General features: G+C 40.5%; 1 protein-coding gene across 3 annotated transcripts in view; it reads left to right on the top strand.

Moving 5' to 3' along the window:
• The first annotated feature begins 3,732 nt into the window (after positions 1-3,732).
• The window catches only part of BEND5 (BEN domain containing 5), a 586,011-nt gene continuing 573,379 nt past the window's right edge, over positions 3,733-16,364 (top strand). The window contains exon 1 of one of the 3 annotated variants that reach the window (XM_040564872.1): positions 3,733-3,821. In XM_040564872.1, coding sequence (XP_040420806.1) covers positions 3,779-3,821 — 43 coding nt within the window. In that variant the 5' untranslated portion in view covers positions 3,733-3,778. Of the gene's footprint in view, positions 3,822-6,159; positions 7,045-16,364 lie in introns of those variants that run through there. The other 2 variants (XM_040564871.1, XM_040564873.1) reach the window with 2 other exon arrangements.

Raw genomic sequence — 16,364 nt, 5'->3', positions numbered from 1 at the left:
GCACCCTAACATCTTTTCAGATGCTCTAAAAATGTGCAAATAAAAATTAGCACGTGCTTCTCCTGATCACTCTTTCCCTCATTCTTCAGTCCTTATTCTTTAAGTTACACCATTCAGGTATCCTTCTCTTTTCAGAAGAACTTTCTATATGAACTTTCCAGTTCTCTTCTCTAGTCAAATTAGCTTACTGTTTTTGGAAAGACTGCATATCATCTATATTTAACACCATTTCAGCTTGGTGAGGTGACTATAACATAGCATTAAACTCAGACTAAAAAAAACCTGACTGTGGCATTTCTAGGTTTTTCAAGTGTGTTAACTCAGAAGAGCTAATTTGACTGAAAAAAGTGCTTTCCCCCAGATGCCTTTGAATTCAATACACCTTCTTGCAGGTATCTGAGTTAATAGAATGGCAGTTGGATGCAAAAGGCCTTTGGATTAATATTTGTGGTCACCATAGAAGGAAGTCTCTCAGAAAAATGTGAATAAAGAGAAGGTCATGTGAAGAACTGATATGGAAGGTTTCTCCACAGGCACTTAATTCTTAGAAATTTGCAGATGAAAAATGCTCTATGAGTATTAATAGATAGGAATGAAATATGGATGAGGGGACACTAAAGCTGGAATAGCAAGTAGAACAAAGGGGATAGGGGACTTGGGGACATGATAAGAAACCAGACTAGAGTAGCAGACTTGGACAAAACTGTTTAAGACCTGGGCAAAAAAAAGGAAAGTTTAGATAGAAACAATGAACAGCTGAGTATTATGAAAAATTATTTTAAGGTCTGGGACATGGCTACCAGGGAACCTAAATAAAAGGGGTTGTAACAGACAGGGTAAAGGATGACCATAAACAAAAAGTCTTAACTACTGAGATACATACGGTCTATATCTTCTCACAGACAAAGAGAAAGCCAGACTTGATAGCAGCTAGGCAAATAAAGAGGAAGAGAAGCAATCGTGCTACTTCTGTAGTTTTTGTGACAGGCAGGCAGGAGGTACTGTAATGCACATACGCAGAGATTCCAGAAGAGAACATAAAGATGTTTTTGTCTATGTTAAACTTGAATTGGTGCTGATGTTTCTCAATGGATATGCAGAACATTTAATATGAACAATCAGCCATGAGGTGTGAATGAACAGAAGAGAGTACGTGCAGCGTATTCTGAAGAAAGGTCTCCCAGGATCATTTGCTAAGCAACAAACAAGGCCTGGGTGATCAGCTAGCCTGGGGAAACTGTATGAGGGAGAGGATGGGGGGCTCACCGTAGTTCTGTCAGCAGTGAGACAAATCAGGCTTTGCAATATCCTAGTGTCCACCTATAGCTTATGAAAGCTGAAGAGGTAAAAGTATAGAAATTATTTTCCGGAGCTTGAATCTTGGTGGCCCTTGATGACTTTTAAATGCTGGCACAAAGCAAAGAACAATATCCTTGCTCCAACAGATCTTCTAACCCCATCACAAAATGTCCCTGGTGTTTGGATAGGTGTTTCAAGTCATTGGCATAGGAACATGTCTATATTTGAAAACTCATGACTGTGGCTATCATATAGAAATATACTGAGAGTGAAAAGAACTAGATGAAGGAAAGAGACCTAAGTGCTACTGAAAAAGAAAGGAAACAGCAGAAGAGAAACTAAAAAACAGATGCTGCAAAAAAAAAAAAAACAACAGAGAAGTATGAACTGAAAGAAGGCTGCGAGGCTGCAAAATGCAGGGAGAAACAGAAATGATGAGGGGGTAACAGACTCTACAGAAAAATCTAGGTGTGTAGAACCTGCAGGTATTACCCAAGTGAGTACCTTGTTAAGAGGAGTTATACTGGAGCAGAAAAACCTCATACCCAACAGGAAAATAAAGAGGTTAAGTGATGTTTAAATAAAAGCATGTTAGATGGAGAAATATACAATTTCATTTGTATAAGTAAACAGACACATAAGCATAGCCATAAACGCAGTTCTGTCCCTGTCCTGCCCAATGCCAGTGGGATAAAGTACACCCTCAGCAAGTCGCTGGAGGGAAGGAATGCCATCCGGAGGGACCTGGATAGGCCTGAGAGGTGGGCCTGTGCGAACCTTATGGAGTTCTACACAGCCAAGAGCAAGGTCCTGCATCTGGGCTGGGGCAATCCCAAGTACAAATACAGGCTGTGGGGAGAATGGATTGAGAGTCACCCTGAGGAGAAGGACTTAGAAGTGATGATGAGAAGCTCAACATGGGCTGGCAATGTGTGCGTGCAGGCCAGAAGGCCAACCTGTATCCTGGACTGCATCAAAAGCAGCATGGCGAGCAGGTTGAGGGAGGGGATTCTCCCGCTCTGCTCTGCTCTTGTGAGACCCTACTTGGAGCCCTGCGTTCAGCTCTGGGGCCCCCAGCACAAGAAGGACATGGACATATTAGAGCAAGTCCTGAGGAGGGCCATGAGGATGATCAAGGGGCTGGAGCACCTCTCCTATGAAGACAGGCTGAGGCAGTTGGGGTTGTTCAGTCTGGAGAAGAGAAGGCTCTGGTGAGACCTTACAGCGGTCTTCCAGTACCTAAAGGGGGCTGCAGAAAAGCTGGGGAGGAACTCTTTGTCAGGGAGTGTAGTGATAGGACAAGGAGGAATGGCATTAAACTAAAAAAGGGTAGATTTAGACTAGATATTAGGAAGAAATCCTTTACTATGAGGGTGGTGAGACACTGGTACAGGTTGCCCAGAGAAGCTGTGGATGCCCCATCCCTGGAAGTGTTTAAGGCTGGGTTGGATGGGGCTTTGGGCAACCTGGTCTAGTTGAAGGCGTCCCCACGGCAGGGGGCTTGGAATTAGATGATCTTTAAGGTCCCTCCCAACCCAAGCCATTCTATGATTTTATGATCTCCCCTCATGTCTGTCCATGTATGCAAATATACATGATTCTAGGACTTGATGATTGCACTTTTAACACCATGCTTGTCCGATGGCTAGCCTTGGTTCTGAGAGCTTGGAGTTTGTATGCACTGAGGACATACGATGAAGCTTCCATCTCAGCCTTGCATTAGCGAGACATGCATCATCAAACCCAGCACACTGGGTCTTTTGGGAAACACACACATAATTAGCCCCTTTGCACCAAAGACTTCATCGCTGTATTTGCCACATGGTGAGTGTCACCCAGTGGGCCTGCGAACACACACACAGGCAGAAACCCTCCCATCCCTTGGAAGCCTCACTATATTTGCCATATGGTTAGATTCACCTGCTAGGTCTGGGGGATGGAAACAGACGGGTAACACACACACATAATGAAGCTCCCCACTGGGCTGCCTTAAAAAAATGAAAAAAAAAATTGCCATAACTTCCACATGATCAGACTCATGTGCTGAATTTTGGGGCAGGGTGGGGTGGCCACACATCTCTCTCTGCCTGAAGGCTGCCTCCAGGTACTGCCTGCGCTCCACCCGGAAAGCAGGAGCAGGCGGGCTCTGCCCCTCTGGGGCGACCCAGACCCTAACCCCTTCTGTGCTCCGCTGTCCCCGGGGCCACCAGGCTGTAATTGCTCCCCGGTGGAGGCGGCGGGGTCCGCGCACCTCGGTAACGAGCCCCCCCCTGAGGGCCCGGCTGCCCCCGGGGGCTGCGGGAAGGCTTTCCCCGGGGCGGGGCGGGGCCGGGCCCTGTCAGCGTCGCAACATGGCGGCCTGCGGGCGGCTTGGGGAGGGAGGGGTTGGGGGGGGCGCGGGACTCCCCTGGCGGTGACGTGTGTTGCCATGGCGACGCGCAGGCAGCGTCTCGCGCCGGGTGGGGGGGGTGCGGGGGGGATGACAACAAATATGGCGGAGAGGAGCAGGACGGCAGAGACGGGTTAGTGCCGGCCGCAGGCGCCTGGGCGGGGGGAGAGGGGAAGAGACCCCCCCTTCTGCAGGGGGTGAGGGCTGCTGCTGGCAGCAGAGGGAGGAGAGGGCCTGCCTCGCTTGGAGCCCTTCTCTCTGGGGAACGGGAGGGGAGCGCCTCCTGGCTGAGGGGGAGAAGGGGCCCGGGTGGGAGCCCCCTGCCCAGGGAGCTGGGGGAGGAGGGGAAGACCCTGTGCCTTGAGGTGAGGGGCACCTTCCAGGGGGCGAGGTGGTAGTGGGGGGTGACCCTTCAGGCAGGGGAAGGGGGAAAAGCCCCAGGCTCTCAAGCCCTGTCACAGGGGGGAGCCATGGCCCAAGGAGAGCCCCCCACCCAGGCTGACACCCCCCACCCAGCCCACACGAAGCGTGGGGGACAGCCCTGCAAGAGGCTGGTGGTGGGGCAGCCTGCACCCCGCACCGGCCTGCCGGCACGGGGCAAAGGTGGTGGCAATGAAGAGCAGAGCGGAGTGGTGGACGGGTGTTCCCCTCACATGAGAAACCTCAACCTACTTTGTCTAAATGGAAAAAAAATAGACTTGAGGTTGGAATAAAAACTGCACCACGAGGCTGATGGCTTGGGAGTTGACCCACAGGTGCTGCTTGACCTGTCCCTGGAGCCCTAAAGAGTCTGGAGGCTGCAGAGGGACAGCCTGCCGCACGCCTTGCGTCTCACACATGCTATTCTGTCAGGGTCTCTCTAGCGGAGGTGCCAAGTGTTATTCTTCTTATTCAGGACAGATTAACAATAGCTCTGACTGCGTGTGTGTGAAGATAAGTTTGTCGTGAAACTCAAGTTTTGTGTTTCTTCCTGAGTGATAAGAATCCTCTAGGTACAGCGGTCTTTCCTATTGTAACAAAACACTGTGAAGGTCTTTTCCACCCCACAAGAAAATGAAAGCCCCCCAAATAATTTATGAAAATTCAAGTTATTAACATAGTGAGGATGAAACAAAGATAATGACAGTTTTTCTGAATATTTAATATCCCACAGCACCATACATTAATTATCTACCTTTATGAACCAAAAGCTCATTTTCCTTGCCTGCTATTAGCTGCTGTGCATGTGCTTTTCTGCCTCAGAAGTGGCTCCATGTTTAATGAAGATGCATTATCCATAGAACTGACTTTGGATTTTTGGACCATTCAAGGTGAAAAAAAAGTGATAAATACATGAAATGCTCTTGTACTCTGGAAAAAAAAAAAAACACAAAGGCTATGTCTGAGTAGATTGGCTTAAGGTTCTTGAACTCTCTGTCTGCTTCAAGCTTGCTGTTTATGAACCCCCAAAACCACACCAAGAAGTTTATTATACGTTAAACTTGTCCACAAGGCAGGTGATCTGTTTCATCTGCTGTGCAACAGTGTGCTAAACCCAGCTGATAAGCTCTGACTGCACCATGGAACAGGGAATGCATCTCCAGTGGCCACCATTCAACTTTTGTCAACTTTCCTATGGACTTCATCCACCTATGCCTATGTTTTTGTCAGTAACTTTCTATAAAATGTGATAGAACTTACCCACTGTTTCTGTATTAGTACATAAAGTTACTTTTATACTGCATTCCCTGCTTTAATCTTTAAATTTGCAGCCTTACAGTATTTGATTTTTGATTTTAACCTTGACATGAGCTTATTCACATCTGTCCATTTCAGCTAGGTAATCAGTCACTTTCTCATAAACGTGTCAATTCCATGAGCTTGTGCTGAAATCATGTTTTGTTGCGTGTCCTGACATATCCATTTAAATTTTGCAGTGCCTGTCTAGCCATTTTGCAGCTGTAATCTGTGGCTCCCTCGTGTTTGGAGAAACCAGATGAAGAATTAAAATGTAAAGAGTGACAAAGATAAGAAGAAGACCAAAAATTTTCAGAGATTAGCAGGGCTTGGGGAAAGTGAGTGAAACAAACTTATGGTTCCCATTTTTAAGAAAGGGCATAGGAAGTAGGGTCTGGAAAAAGTTTCTGGTTTTCCCCCTTAAACTTTGGTTTCTGACGCTGTTTGAAGTGCATAGAATGTAGTAGCTAGGGAATGTTTTTGCTCATGGTGCATCCTGTGTACTTCCTATGTCCTCATGCTATGTCAGATACGGACTACTCTTGAGGAGATCCAGGAGTCTAGCTGTGGAACCTGCATTTTACACACATTTAAACTTGCTGTTTCCTTATAAAAAAAAAACTTTTAATGTTTTTATTCCTTTTTCATGTAGAAAATTAGAAAATTTTTGCTTCTGTAGTAGTTTTTGCAAATTTTTATTTTTATTAATGGGGAGGGGTATTAGGACAGAATTCTACAAGGTACTTCAAAAGACAGAATGCTCTCAGTTCTTACTGTATTGTTATACTTAGCTTTATTTTCTAGATCATGGTTTAAGCCAATCTGTATGTTTCTGCTTTAAGCCAATCTGTGTGTTTCAAATGAGATTGAGATTTTATATGGAATGTAGATTACTTCACATCTGTCTATTGCAGAGTGCATTTTCTGGGATGATGCACTCTGGACTAGGCAGACATCTGGTCTAATCCATTAAAATAGTTCCTCTGTGTTCTGATGTTTGGTTAGAGCACTACAAAACATCTTGTTTTATTCTGGATTAATCAATCATTTTCCCATTGCGCTTAGTTCCTTATTCTTACCTGTTTTCTTGGAGCTGCTCAAATCAGATTTCTGCAATAAGCCATAAGTTTGTCTTCTTCCCTGGGTAGGTTCTTCACATTGCAAGCTTGGAATCCAAATTAAAAGCCACTTAACCTTCACTAATGAAGTCTGCAGGAGAATGAAAGGGATTAAGTTAGTTACTTTCAGGTGCTGCTTGGTGTCCCTTCCTGATATTAGGCTCAGCTGAACTTGATGTCTCACACCTTTAGAAATGCAGGATATAGCAAGATTGCCTGCTTAGTTAAATTTCTTCCAAAAACTCAACATTATTTTTCCAATTCTGTAGCAAAGGTGACCTTATTAATTTATCTAAGGAAGGTTTAGGAATAGATCAGAGTGAGTACAGGACGCCTGTATTTGGTAATTTTTTTGACTCATGAACCACCCTCTATCAAGATGTGACAATAATTGCATAATTGTTTTATCTTTCTGATAAATAGAAAATGAAGATCAGATGAAAGTATTTAATTTTTCAGAGATGGATCCAGCTAAAATTAGCCTAGCTACTGCATTTTCTCTAAGTTACTGTTCTTCTACAGGTCTGTGTTGTTGTCAGAAGACTTATCTCTAGGGGCCTGGCTGGTCAGAGGGTGCAGGTTACCCCTGGGCTCTGTAATGGTTGTCCCTCTGGGTTAGGTGTATGTTAGCCTGGATTGGCAGTTTTATGTATTATCCTACAGTTGCTAGTCATTTTGTGGATATTAGCATTTCTGGTGTTTCGTTAAGTTGTTGTTGCTGAAATAATAGTGAAAATAAAAAAAGACATTTACTCATGGTACTGGGTGTGATATGAATGTATGTCTTGAAACCAAAGATCCTTGTTACTGGGATAGATTTCTCAGGTGGGTGAATAGGTGTTTCATGTTCGTGTACGTGTTGTGATAGTTACCATGCAGAGCCATGTTAACTCACATTTCATATTAAGACTGGTAAGAGTTCTCCAAAGTATTTGCAGTTGGTCTGGCCTGGCTGCCATGAGGGCAGCTTTAAGCTACTGTTGAATGCTGAAACATCACTCAAAGTTTTGGTAGTAATTAAAATTTCTAAAATACTTGGGATTGAGATCATTGCTTCAGCGATCTGTGTGTGTGGAGAGTCAGAGTGATTAGTTGTGTAAGTTCAGCAGTGCTTTCTAACTGATTTTAATGTGATAATGCTGAGCTGGACTGTTTTGAAAGAGAGCTTTTGATTATTCATTCTAAAAGAATAATTATTCTTTTAAAAATACTTAATCACATATGGTATGAATGCATTCTAGTATCAAGAACGTACTGCTTTCTTTTAGGTGGTAGCAGCTGTTAAATAAAGAACTGAATTAGACAACCAATTCCATGGTCTTTTTTTTTTTTTCTTTTTTTAATATAGGCCTTATGGGTAACTAGATTCTCATTCACCAGTTTTGTCATGAGGAAATTTAAAATAGGAGAAAGCACCTAATTATTTTAACAGTAATACTTGTAATCTCAGTCTTTAAAGTAACACCAAATGTTGCTGCTATTTCTGGTCTCCTAGGCAAATTTAATTTCTGAAATTTAATTTATTCTTTCTTAAATTCCTTCTGAATATTGAAGTGTATATAAACAATATAGCTTATTTCCTAATCTACACAAATACGTAACTTTGCAGTTTACTAGCCTGTACACATATCTGAATTCCAGTGTTGGGGAAAAGAAATGCAGCCTTAGTGCTGAAAGGGATCTGCCTTCTGTATCTTCCTATCAGCAGGAAAAGATTTCAAGTCAGTGGAAATCTGTAAGGGTACTGGGCCCAGACTTGCAGATGTTCCCACACTGTAAAGAGCTATTTGCAGTTGTTTATGAAATGCTGCAGGATGTATTTGTAAACAAATTCAGAATGTGTTTTGTTCAACAAACACATTTGCCAGAGCTTACTGACAGCATGGGCACGTTTTAACTTAAGCAGTTCAAAGTCAAGGGGATATTAGAGAGGTTTATTAGTAAATTTGAAGCACTCTAAGACCATTAATTTCTTCAGCTTTTACTGCTTAAGTTGGAATATTTATTGAAGTAACTCACAAAAATTAACAATAGTTGCTACAGAAAAATAATATAGTAATCATTATACTATGTTGCTGCTAGACTGATATTCAACTTGTTTCCAACTTTTTCAGGTATGTAGTAGAAACAATTCCAATTCCCCACTAGAAGAACTTGCTAAAGAAGAGCTGCTAGTGTATTTTTGGTGCTGATCGCTTTGATCATGTTTCCATTGCATAATTCGCCAAATAAGGAGACCTAAAAAATACTGATGAAGGCTTTATACAGCCAGAAGATATAATTTAAGGAAGAGAAACAGCAATGTGTTGGGTATTCCAGTTGCCACCTCTTAATGGTTTACCATTTCCTGGCCGTGTTTCAAACAGTTTTTCTCTGACAAATAATCAAAGCTTTTGAAAGTTACTTACCTCAAGCCTCCCAACATTTTTTCTTTCAGTGAAGTTCAAAGCACCCTATTAATTATTAGCACTTGTGAGAGGAGGTTTCTGAATTTATAAAAAGTAAAATGAGACGTATTGGAAATTTTAATAGGTTTTATACTGAAATTTGTAAAACAAGTTTCTGCAAGTTTCTTTAGTGTTGCTGTCACTGTATTTCCTAGGCAGAAGTCTCATGAAAAAAAAAAAATCAGATCAGACTTCGAATGCATTTATATGGCCTACATAGCATTTCTGTTTTTTGAAGTTGAACTTTATAGATATAAAGCTCATTAAAATAGGTTTTAAATTCAGCTTCTTGTGTTAAAAGGTAGCTGGCTTGATCTCCACATGGGACCACTGACAGGACCGGGAAACGTAGATCTGCAGCACAAGCCCAGTTATCAAATGGGATACCTAATAGCAATAACTGTTACCTCTCTCAGAAGAACTGGACAACTTGTCTACACTCAGGGTGTTTTCCTTCCTGCTGCTCCTTTCTTCCACCAACATCTGCTTAGTAACACTAGCTATAAAGTGAAAGGACCATGTAGTTATCTTCACTTAAAGAAAAAAAAAAATCTAGGATACCTCAGTAACAGAAAACACCAAACTCTGGGTAAATGAGGCGCTACAGGATGCGGAGTGGAATTTGGCTCAGGTACTTACTGCTGTCACTCAGATCCAGCCGTTGCACAGCAGCATTGCTGCAGGGTGCGGGCTGGCTCCAGCAGACCCCCCTGGGTGTTTGGACCATGCTACATCACTCTTGTTTCTGGTGGATTAACTGTTCTGCCCTTTTCCAGAACTGCGTGATTCTATAGAAACCAGCTCAGATTTCTTGAGTAATCCCCCAAAGTAGTTGGCATGCAGAGCCATGACACAGCATTACTATGTTTAGATTGCATTGTACCTGAGATAATAAGTCTTTCCAGGCTCAAGCTGTGTCTGCAATTAATCTACAGTAGAGGTAAAACCAAATTACAAGGAACTGAGAATTGGCTATAGGTATACGTTTTTGTGTTCATATTCTAGTTTCCTTGTTACGGTGTCTCTGAAACTCCTCATTTTCTTGACATTACCACAGAGGCCAAGTTTGTCATTTAAGAGCTTGGAGTGCTCTTGAATTGTGGAGTGCTCTACTTTTTGTTTAACCTTAAATTTTTAATTTTTTTTTTTTAAAGCATTTGTACTATTTGTAAGTCAGATGGTTTGTAAAACTCTACCGAATAATAATAGTGATTCTGGTTTCATTTTGTGAATTGTGCAAATTGAAAGATGTGGACTTCGTTAATTCTAGGGCCCTGATCCTGCAAGTGCCTGTAGATGTGAGATTGTGGCTTTTTTTTGATGTTGTTGCTTTCATGAGTAAAGCTATTCATGTACGTATGTGTATAGTAAAGTGTTTTCATGATTGATTATGGTTTAGGATAAGTAATGTATTAAGGTTAAAGATAAAATTTATACAGTGTGATACATATGGTTTCTAGTATACATATCTGTCTGTTTTCTCAGTATGGTTAACTGGCCTGTTTCATAGAATCGTACTGGCAAAAATCAACCATAAAAAAGGTTGTGGGAGGAGATTTTTTTTTGAGTATTATTATTATTACATAAATTTGCTGACTTTATTTCACTTACTTGCTAATTCACATAGCTATTTACTTAGCAGTTGCTCTCCCAGTTGCAAGTGAAAACGGGCAAGATTTCACTTTTACATATTGTTTCATAATCACCTTGAGAATGTGTTGAATTTCAATCTCTACAAAAGCAAGAGGAACGTCAGTTCCTGTGAAACACCAGAGCAGAACAGCAGGAATCCATTCCAAGGAAAGCCCAACAGGAATCATTACAGGTTTGCTGATGTGTTTTTTTTTTTGCAATAAGCAGTGAAGTTACTGTATGATCACAGCAAACTTTAGAGCTGGATAACACCTATCAAATGGCTATCATATTTTCATGCATGTAACCTGCACATGAGGTAGCATATACTTGATTAAAGAAATATTCCTCAAATAATGTACAAATCCCAAGGCAGTATTTTTTTGTTTTTGTTTTGGTGGTGGTGGGTAATTCTCCATGTAAAACAGGATTGTGAGGTAAACTTGCCTCTGTACTACTTACTTGTATCTGCAGTCTGTAGTACTGCTGAATCACAGATGTTTTTTAACTACACAGAATAGCGGTATATCTGCTGGTTATTTTATTTCTAAGCAGTGCAAATAATCAGTAACTTGATCTCAACTTTCTGTTTGTATGCCTTCTAGTAGGTAGTTTTGGTTTGTGTTCTGAATACTTTAAGTAATTTGTATGCATTTCACATTCCTATAAATATTGTATCAACGTAGCATTTGCTTAGTTAAAAAAACTGCTGAATATGGTGTATTAGTTAGCAGTGTTCTCTGTAGTTAAATTCCTGTTACTCTTGCATCAGCAATGTAGTTAATGGATCAAATGTGCTTTGCTGACATTTTTATATCAGGAAACAGGAATTCTGAAACAATATTTAAACATTTTGCTCTACTGTACTTATACTTTGTGAATAAAATAAAACACCACAATGATCTAATGTTTGATATGAAATTCTAGATTATGCTGAAGTGTTTATTATCTACAGTAATTTCAGCTATGTGAGTAAGCAGTGCTTGGGTGGGAGAAATCCACAGTGCCTTAAACTTGTATTTGGGAATGGACTGTTTTAGAAAGTAGAGGCAAAGACACTATTCGCAACTAAGAATTTACAGGAGTTGTTTCAATGATTAATTACAATTAATAAAGTAACAGTGTAATTAATTTCAAAAGTATTAATTCCAAAATTAATTCCAATTAATTCCAAAAGTATTATTAAAATCCCTATATTATTTTAGATGTATTCTAGTAGAGAAGATTTTTAACTCCGAAGTAAATAAATTAACATCTTTCTTGATGTGTCTGAGACTATTGTTGACCTGACTGACAGAAGATATGCCTATCACTAAATGAAAAATGAACAGGAAGCAAGGATACAACCATATTTCTAAGTTACACCCGTTCAAGAGTCAAGGAAAAATAGAAATGTGACCCGAAGAAGGATGCATGAATTAAGGTGCATCATACACAGGATAGGAATTGTCCGTGAACTTGCATCACCCTTAAATGAATCCACTATTACATGTGAACTTGCAGGCAATAATTTTATTTGTTACACTTAACCCCAGCAGTTGCAGTGCTGTGCAGCTCTCTCTCTTATAATCATTTATGAAAGATGGTGTTGAAGAGAGAGATGTGCTATGTGGAGCTGCTGTTATGCTTCCCCACAGGATTTTGTGCTCCGTGGAGCCATCACAGAGGGCCTGGTCTCCCATGGCATGAGGATTCATTGCCAGTTAGTGGTTGAATCAGGAACTGAAGTCATGTCTCCTGACCACTAGACATACTCAGAGATATTCAAATATATGTATGTTTCTTTGGACAGGTGCATCCCCAACAAATTTACTGTAGCTACCTGTTAAAAAACAAAAAAATCAAAATACCACTGAATGATGGGTTTGGTGTAATACCACAACTGGCCTGTGATTTGGTGTAGTACTATAGCTGTCCCAAGCCCAGGCTCACCAGGCCCATTGCTTCTGGGGAATACCTGACAATGAGAAAAAGGCCAGATCCAAGCTAGAAGCCACAGCTATATTACCTCAGTGCTGAACCTGACTTAATTTGCATAGTACAGTTTATTATTGCTGGCACTGCATCTCGTCTGTAGCTGGCTTTCTTTGGCCTTTTTCTGGATCAAAGTACAGAAGCTTGTGTCCAGCAAAATACGGTATGGACATCCTTCAAGTACAGGTCTGGAAAGCTCCTGCTAAATCACCAGACATATAAAGATGTCAACAGTGCTAGGAACTCAATGTGAAAGGTGTAATTTTCATAAAGAGCAAAACCACTGTTTGTAAGTTTATTTAACCTAGCCAGTATTCTTGAAAGACTTCCATAGTACTTTGTACTTACTAAGGGACAGCTTTTGTGGGCCAGCATTTTGAAAGTGATAGTCAGGACTGGGGGGTATGAGATGTAGGACAAATAAAATAAATTATGCTTCAGCCTATTGATAAAACTCACATAAACCTATATCTCTGTTATATCAAGAACAATTATCACCTGTTGGGTTGTCTTCAGTTTTCCAGCCCACAATCCTACAGAAGAGAGGCACACCAACTTAATGACTTACTTACAGATATTTCAACTTTAATAGGTATTGAAGGCTTTGTAGTCACAGGTCAGGATCATTGCATTGTTTGGTACGTATTAGATGTTTTAGTTGCATCTAGCTGGCTTCAATGTGAGTTATTTTTAACTCAAAGATTTATTTTGTCATGACTTCTTTTAGTTATGCTGTCATTAAAACAATTTAGTTACGCTGTTCTCTTAGGATAAAGATGACCTGATTGGCATAGTGCACACTCCTGGTTAGGATATCATGATCTGGTTGTTGCTTAATCGCATGGCTTTCTTGTGATCTTAAACCAGAAAAAAAAACATTTATTCTATAATATACAGTGCAGAAAAAGAAAAAAAAAAGCCTCTGAGGAAGTAATGTTCCAGTTTTTGCAATAGAATATGATTTTACTGCATAGAGTGGAAGTGGGCAAGGTGTAGTCCATAGGGCAGATTTGCTGTTGCTTTGTCAGTGCAAGTATGGATTAGGTATGGTTTGGTTCAGACCTTCTGCGCTGAAATTGAAGTGTGATCTGCACCAACTAGAACTAACTGAACCATCATCTCATGGCTGGTGCTACTGAGGTTATTCAGGAATATTTTTTAGTATGCATTTTGTAGGTAATCATTTTGCATTTAAAAACCTTGCCAAAGAAAGGCTTTTGAATATACCTAGTACAGACATGGGTCTGATTAGTGTACCTAACAGCCTAGGCTCGGTATCCTGCTTTTGTTAAATCAGTGCTCCATACCTGGGCAACTGCTGGAACTGTGGCATGGATCTTTCCCTTCCTTTCCTCCCACTTCTTCCATCTTCCTCTATGTTACTATGAAAACAGGTGTATGAACGCTGTTGTTTTTTTTTTCTTTTCAATATTATGTAGCATGGGAAATATTTGTAGAATTTTAGGATGCTACCAGTGAACACTAGTGCGTGACTCAACCACCTGCCTCTTTTTCCCATTTTGCGGATGGTATCATGAGCTTTTGCCCTTACTTGACATTTTCTACTGACTGCAATTCCAAACCCTGCAATTGTCTGTGTATTTTGACTCTGTTTTTTGCAGGTCATGGGCATTCCTTGTCTTTGGGAAATTGGTTGCTTACAGATTTCAAAAATGCATGGGATCTTGAGGAAAAAAAGCTTTACCCGTTGATGTTCTGTAGTATCACACAAAGCATCTGCTTTAACTCTGCCATTCCTCTTGTGCCTTAGAATCCTTAGACACAAAATTTCCTCTTGATTGGTAGGAAACGCTGCTTCCCTCACAGATCTTTTGGTGACCTAGATCCTCCTATGCACTCTTCGACTGGCATTGCGGCATCTCACATTACTCATATGCAGACCTAAAACAGAGCCATCTCTTATCTTCAAGAAAGGATGGGCTTGCTGATACAATTACCTTCTTCTCAGATGCAGCTGCGAGGACTAGCTGACTTCTGGAGCTATTATTTACTGTTCTCTGCTAGTTGGGGTTGTATGTCATGCATCATATTTTTGTTTACAATTTATATGTTTTATGCTTTTGTTTGATCTGGTTTTTTTGTTGTTTAAAGAAGTATTGCTACTATAGCAACTGTTGCGTCATGTGATACCTTTGATGTTATCAAATGCCAAAGACTTGTTAAAGAATAAATCTGTGTATCAGACGAAATTGACTGATTCTTGCAATATTTTTAAGTAAACTTATTTTTCAGTTACCTTATTTAGCACTACTAATTTTTTCAGATTTTTTTCCTTTCTGGTGATGACTGTTTTAGTGGAGAGGGTAGAGATTGTAAGTACAGTAAAAAGAGTAATGAAATTCGTTTTTTTGTTGTTTGAGTTTGCAACACCAATTGCTTTTTTTTTTTTTTTTTTAATTTCATTGGAAAAACCTGTTCATACCTTCCTGGACACTTTTGGTTTCACTAAAGGGATAAAGAATGTATATCCCTGGAGAGAGCCCACATTGAGGTAATAAATAAATATTCATGAAGTAAAGCTTGAAGTTATGCTTTTAGGTTCAAGACAGGAAACAAATATCACACATAAAACAAAAAAACATCAACACAAGTTGACTTATTTTGTTTTCCTGTAAACTTATAAGATAATACAGACCACTGGGAGTGAGGGATCATTGTTCAGAGCTGTATCTGTCTGCCAGATGTTGCCTTCATTCAATGTTCTTCACTGGATTTTGAAAAGGAGCTATAATTGACCTTGGATTGGTAATTGGATCTCTATCTGGATCCATTTTTTTTTTTTTTAATGGACTGGGTGGTGGAGGTTTATTGTCATCTTTTCATACTTAATCAGCCAGTAAATTGATGGCTTTGTCTTGGGCTAAGCACCTTCTGTACTTTTTTTATTCCTATTTCCCTTAAGGCTGCCTACTATCTGCTCGGTATAAGCGTTTAAGCACAGTATTCTTTATAGTACTGCCAAGCCTTTTGTAGAGACTCCATACAAACATTTTTACTGATCATTGTGCTTTGACGTGTCTGCATAGGAGAACAAGGCTTTTTCCACTCTCAGGTTTGATTGAGACACCCATGCCATGCCTTCTGCATGAGTATATTGGTTTGGACATGTATATCTAAAAAAGTCTGAGGTATTTATACGTACCTTGCCTTCTGACCCAAAAGAAAAAGTTAATGGCACATTACCCAAGGAATTGCATTAGGAAGGTTAAAAGGATATGTTGTCTGGTAGCCTCTGTAGAAACAGTAACTTGTGCAGTAGAAGTTAAATGGCAAGCTTCCTTCCTGTTTATGCAACCTACTGTAAGCTTTTTCCAGTTCATAGAAGAGAGCTGGCAGCTTATTTTTCCTGAGTAGTTTCAAAACTTCTGCAAAGCTCAAAAATTACCTGGTAATCTCTGCTAAAATGGTGCTTGTCTTTTAGTTTGCATGTTTTTTTGGTTATGAATATCTTAGTGCTGTGAGACAGTCGCTTGACAACCAGTCTGCTGGTCAAACTGTGGGAGGAAAGTAGCTGAAGAGATGCTTACTGTAAAGATGCTAAGTCTCAGATTGTGTTTCTAAATAACAATACAGCATGTTACTATTTTTTATAACTAGACCAAGCTGTATGAGAATGCCACGTGATAATCAACATTGTCCTTGTTCTGCTTGACCTGTGAAACAAGTAAAAGTGACAGTATGGGCACTGTATCTGAATGTGAAGCAGCAGGTGTGGTTGGTACCATGTAGGGTATTCTTCCAGACCCTGGAAAGGTTAAGACCCTGCTC

Source organism: Cygnus olor, chromosome 8 (assembly GCF_009769625.2).
Source record: "Cygnus olor isolate bCygOlo1 chromosome 8, bCygOlo1.pri.v2, whole genome shotgun sequence".
NCBI classification, from domain to species: Eukaryota; Metazoa; Chordata; class Aves; order Anseriformes; family Anatidae; genus Cygnus; species Cygnus olor.
This window is presented reverse-complemented; position numbering and strand designations above follow the sequence as displayed.